At 49.6% G+C, this 6,000-nt stretch overlaps 1 protein-coding gene across 13 annotated transcripts in view; it reads right to left on the minus strand.

Annotated features, from left to right (window-relative positions):
* Nucleotides 1-4,964, minus strand: part of NF1 (neurofibromin 1) — a 110,419-nt gene extending 105,455 nt beyond the window's left edge. For all 13 annotated transcript variants that reach the window (XR_014229922.1, XR_014229923.1, XR_014229924.1 and 10 more), the window contains exon 1: nt 4,683-4,964. Coding sequence is in view for 8 of the 13 variants with exons in the window: in XM_082328206.1 (XP_082184332.1) it covers nt 4,683-4,742 (60 nt within the window). In the remaining 5 variants the exon portion in view is untranslated. The remainder of the gene's footprint in view (nt 1-4,682) is intronic.
* Between the last annotated feature and the right edge of the window lie 1,036 nt (nt 4,965-6,000).

The following is a 6,000-nucleotide window of genomic DNA, read 5'->3' on the forward strand; positions in this document are numbered from 1 at the left end:
TCATGGAAGGAAATTCTCCGCTTACCTATAATGGACTCATCATCTTCAGTAAGCAGTTTCAGATGCCTGAATGCATCTGAGCCTTGTGCCTTTGATTCAGATTCAGGAGAAAGCAAGAAACATAACATCTAGAAAAAAAATCTGTAGTTCTATCCTTAACAGCACAGAAATCTACCTAGCTTTTCCCTTTCAAATAACTTCTTGGAACTTCTTCAGTAGACTGTAACACAGATGTACTGGTGAGAGACAGAAAATATACACAGCAGCGCTCTTTCCTCAGCATCAGTACTGTCAGGACCAGATGCAAATCTCTAAAAATCAACAGGCATCTTCCTCCCAACTATAAACATGCACTGCATCACCTTCTAAAGAGGCATTATTTAGTAAAAGAACCTCACAACTAAGCCTTCAGAAGAGCATGGAACTCTGAAAGTATTTTATATAGGCTGCTCTAATATTTTCAAAAGGTTAGCTAAAAGTTGGTACTATAAGCAAACGTGTATTTACCCATACTGTTAACACAAACTGCTGCGTTAAATAAGGAAGGATCATCAAATCATCTCGATGCTTTTCAGCAGCTCATTAATGGACTCAGGTAACATCTGTTGCATGTGGGCCATTCCTTTATCTATTCTTTAGGACACCACGTGTGTGCAGTATAGCACTTCATTTTGAAATACATTACACACAGTGTTTTAGAAAAATAAGATCAAAGCTGCTTCAGGTTTATGTTAGAGAAAGATGAAATAGCACACCTTGTGCTTAAGAGCAGTGTTAGAGTCTGTCTCGGTTCTCAGCTCCTGTGGAAATCTGTTCCAGACAGAGCAGTTGTGGAAGAAAGTTCCATCTTCTGCGGAGACCGGCCTTACCTTACGGCAAAAGATACCCTTGCACTTGGGAAGCACAGTCAGCAGACCTCACGTGAAATACTTTAAAATAATCTTATTAGTCCTAGTGATTTTTAACAAGCCAAGATGAAAAACAGCAATGAAAAACACAAAGCTGGTACTTGCAGCCAGTGCTTTCTCAGGTCTCTGACTCTGTATAGATTTCAAATGCTGCAGAGAGAATGAACAGGAGGAGGGAATATTTGCTTTAATTTAACACCTTTTAATGAAAGTAAGAATGGAACTTTCCTACTGGCTTTCAGTTTTTACAAAAGCTTTCTTAACTGAAAGCAATCATATCTCATAAACTACAAATGGGGAGCCTAAACCATAATCCACATAATAAAGGGCTTCTTTCTTTAAAGCATATCATTATCACTTAAGTCGCCACAAGTTTATACAGGATTAATAGCTTTTATTATATCTGATAGTTTTAAAACAGTCTAGATTTAAATGGTTTAGGCAGTAAGGCTCTTCTGACTATGCTTAGAACTATTTCACTACTGTATCAGCCTTCCCCTGATTTCAGCTTTTAACACATTTAAAAATACTCTAAAAATACAGTACATAAAATCATAAGTGAACATTTCCATAGGAAAAAAAGAGATAATTTTATTTTACAAAGACCTGATTATGTCTGAAATCACAGAGAATTTTACTAAAACATAGCCTAGCCTCTTTGTGCTCCTGCAGCCTAATTCTATCCTGATCACTGAAAGTTCTGAAAAATATATTAACTACTACATACAAAATCAGTCAAGAGATTTCATATGTGCTATATAAGAAACGTCATCTAGCCTCACATGTACCATCGATAGCTTCTTTCTGCACCAGCTGAAACCTTCACGCAGCCTTCAAGGGTAGCTCAAAGAAGAGTGCACTGCAGCAGTTGTAGCCTCAGAAGTGAGCGCAGCTGGGCAAGACTGGCAACGTACTTGAAAAATTTATTCAGTGAGCCAGTCATTGGTTAATTCATAAAACTATGCTTGCCAGTCATTTTAGGCCCACAGAATTGTACACACAAAAGCAGATTTTGGTTAAAGCAGTGTTTATAACAATAAACAAGAGTAGACAAGAACAGACTGGTTTGCACTGATTTTTCTTGTTTTCAATACAGATTAGCATTCCCTCAGTTTGTTGTTTCATCTGTCTTAAAATGAATTCAAGCACTTAGCAAATGAATGAAAAGCCTGTCTACATCTATAAATTTTGGTGAAAGATGGTTACATTTTCCTCCTTTGTAAAGGAAGGAAGAAACCTTGAAAAGTTGTCTTCTCCCCCGCAGAAAAAAAAACCCCAAAACTAAACAACCCACAAAGATGAGCACCCTTTCCTTATCCAAACGCACCAATGACACAAGCAGCAGCGGCTCCCCCAGTGCTGAATCGAGAGGTCCTGCATTTAGAAGGGCAGACATAGTATGCAAAAACTCAAAAATGCATTATCACCGCTAAAATAACGTGCATACATTCAGTATATTTTTATGAAGTATGAACTCGATGCTCCAATGAGCAGTCTAAAATGTAACAAGTAGGTAAATTAATAACCACATGAGTACCCAATAACGACACAAATGTAAGGAGTTACAAGACGCAATATATACCCCCACTGATTGACAATGCATTTAGCAGTAGCGATGGTGTCACAGTAATCTGGCATTTGGGTATTCAAGTTAAGAACGGTCACCTTTCCACCATGAAGATCACTGTCAGACCAGGCAAGGCAGAGGAAATGATGTTTTAAAAGCAAAAAACAAAATTGAGAACTTTGAGTTGTAATTAATAAATGGGAGAGAAGACTTCTCACAAAAAAGTGGAGATTAATGTCTCATCCTTGCTTCATTGCTTCATTCACTTGATGATACAACATTTAAAAAAAATGCACTGGTTAAACAAAAAATATGCAATAAACTAATCAAAATTTTGTAAATAGCACCTATCACGCAAGCTACACTATGACTACAACAGTCAATACCATATTTGATGTATATTATCCCTACAACTCCAATATTTTAGCATTTCAAAAATCAGAACAGCTTTCTTCCTATCAGGACAGGATTCCTCCCATACACCTATCTGTAATTATCCCATAAAACGTATAGAAAAATAATTCTGTTTAAAAAGCTGAAGTTCTTAATTCCTAACAGATGTTGGCTAGCCCAATTCCACAATATACATAACAAAGCAAACGACAAAGCCTAGGGCCTTTTAACACCAGTACACAAAGAAACATTTTCTTGCATTATTGGGAGCATAATCAGTACCATGCTTTTTAAGTTTATGGAAAAAATGATCTATGACTCAAGATAAGAGGGGGGGGGAATAAGTTAACTATGCAAATATGCCTAAAATGTATTGGAAAAGTCTGCATCATTTTCATGTTGAAAGACAAAGTTTCATGTTTTCCTTTTTTAAATAAACTTCATTTACAGCAGCTTTAATATAAATGTAAAAAGGAACAGCTTATTTTTATTCAACCAGGCCACAATCTTTCTGCAGGTTGTTAAAGCCAAGCATCACCGAGAGGGATGTATGATTTTAAGGCAAGCGAACAAAATTCAACCTATAGAACCAGCTTTATGTTTCTAATAGATGTTATACTGAACAGGGTCTTACAGAGCTGTGTCCTGTGTGACACAAAGGCTGTACTCACAGCACAGCAAAATGAGACAGACAGCACAGAAACTGATCATTCAGCCTAAACTGAGCTCACGCTCGCACGTCAGGAAAGCATCTTGGGAGTAAAAATGCGGAGTCTAAGCACTAAGCTTAGCCCCACTGAGAAAGTCATGCCACCTAATCCCAGTAAGCAGTTTCTGCGTGTGGATCAGAGAAATACAAAGTCTAAGGCCAACAAATCCCTCTTCCTTCCATTCAGAAAATCCTTCTCCAAACTACTAGCACTGACTTTTGTAAAGAGAAGTAAATATCTATCGCTATAACAACATTGGCTAGAGAGCCCTCTTCATCCCACACAACTGTGCTCCCAGCGACGTGGATGAAATTTCCCACTGACATCCACCGTTATGCTATGGGGAACAAGGCAGAATCGCCTGAGCCGTTTCACGTAGTCCTCCTTAAACTCATTCTTGAGGCTTTACCTCCTTTCTGATGAACAAGACGATGTAAAGCAAAGAAGGAAATTTCACAGGAACGTCTACGAAAAGCAAACACACTTTGGGAAGAGGTGGGGGAGCAGAAGCGAAGAGGAACCAGGCACCTCGCCCCCCTCCCTGGACAGAACTGACTGATACGCCACTGCATCTCGAGCAGGCTGGCAGAGGGGAGGCCACTCCGCCACCGAGACCGGGATCCCCCCCTCCAGAAATAGGTGGGAAGCATCAGGTTGGCTGCAAGGGATAACAGCGCGGCAGGCAGCACCCGGCCCCACCCAGCCGCCCTGCCCTGCACAATGGGCGCAGCGAGCCGCCGCCCCCCGGCCGGGGCCGAGCGGGGACCCGCCGCCGAGCCGGGCGCCGGCGGGGGGGAGGCCCGGCTGCCTCGGCCCCCCGGCACGGCCAGGAAGCCGGCGGCGGGGGAGAGGGCAGAAGGCAGCGCTCCCGCCCGCCGCCTCCGCCGCGGGGAGCGGGGCAGCCTCCCCCGCCGCTCGCCCCCTCCCCGCCCGCCGCGGCCCCGTCCCCCGGCCCGCAGAGGCCCCTCGCCCCCGGCGGCGGCCCGCCCCGGCCCTCCCCGCGGCGCCGGCACCCCCCGCGCCGCCCCTGCTCCCCCGCCGGCCCCGACCCAGCGCGGCGGGGGCGGCCGCGCCGCCGCCCCTCCTCACGGCCGCCCCCGCTACCTGCTCATCGAAGCGGTTCACCACGGCCTGCACCCACTCCACCGGCTTGTGGGCCGCCATGTCCCCCCGCCTGCCCGGCCAGGGAGGGGGGCGGATCCCCGCAGGGCGGGCGGCAGCAGAGGCGCCGGGCGAGGGGAGGGTCTCCGGATCCCTGGCGCAGCCGGGGCCCTCAGCTGCCCGCAGCCATCAGCGCCCAGGGCCCGCCATGACACCACACCGGAAGCGGGAGCCCAGGCCGCCCCCGCCCGCCCGAGCAGCAGCGCCAGGGGGAGCGCCGAGACACGGGCGGCGGCGGGCGGCGCCTGCGCGGCGGCGGGGACGCGACGCGCCTGCGCCCGGCCCTGCCCGCCCCGCGCCTGCGCCCGCGCGGCCCGGCGGCAGGCGGGAGGCGGCCGCGGCGCATGCGCCGCCCGCCGGGGGCGCGGCTTTGTGAGGGCCGGGGCCCGGCCCCTGCGGGCAGCCCGGGCCCGGCGCGGCCCCTTCCCTTCCGTCCGCTCCCCGCCGCCGTGGGAGCCCGGCGGCCCGCAGGCGTGGCGGCGCCCCGCTCTGCCCCCGGGGGCACGGGCCGGGGACCCGCCAGGGCAGCGGGTCTCGTCTCTGGCCCGGGAGTGTGTCACGGTCCCGGCGAGGGGCGGCTGGGCGGTTGTCCCCGAGCAGCCTGGCCTGCGGCGGGGGGCCCGGGAGGCAGCTGGGGCTGCCGCGGCCGCTTGCGGTCCTTCCCCCGAGCCTCGGCGCCGCCGGCCCGGCCGGCAGCCGCTCGCCGCCCCCCCCCCCCCCCCGGGCCTGGCAGCGGCGGGGATGGAGCAGCGCTGCCCGCGGAGCCGGGGCCGAGCGCGAGCTCGGGGCTGTGTCCGATCCTCCGGCTGCCAGAGCGGTGCGGGGTCGGGGGCTTTCGGGAGCTGTCCCTCGGGTAGAGCCAGGAGGGCCCGACCGGGCGCTCGTCCGCCCTCGCACAGAAAGGGAAGGTGCGTGAGGCTGCCCGTGGGGAAGCTGGGGAGGGACAGTTCCCCTGGCCCTGCCCTGTGCCGGTATTTACCGTGGCCTACCCTGGAGAGAAAGGCCAAAAACCCTCACAAGTTAAATGAACTGAAATAGCGTAAGCTACTCTTCAAAATAGAAGGTCGTTTTAAAAGTCTCCCTTGAAATTATTCCTTCAATAAATTACTGTAAACCAAATTTCTATCCTTTGACCACTGGTTATAAGGGAATGTTTCACCTCTCCAAACGTTGAGGTGTGTCTTGGTCTAAAGTTTTATATGATTTAGGATTTTTTTACGACTGTTGGGATTTTACATGATGTTTTACACCTTCTCTTGGC

Source organism: Platalea leucorodia (assembly GCF_965183815.1).
Source record: "Platalea leucorodia genome assembly, chromosome: 16".
NCBI classification, from domain to species: Eukaryota; Metazoa; Chordata; class Aves; order Pelecaniformes; family Threskiornithidae; genus Platalea; species Platalea leucorodia.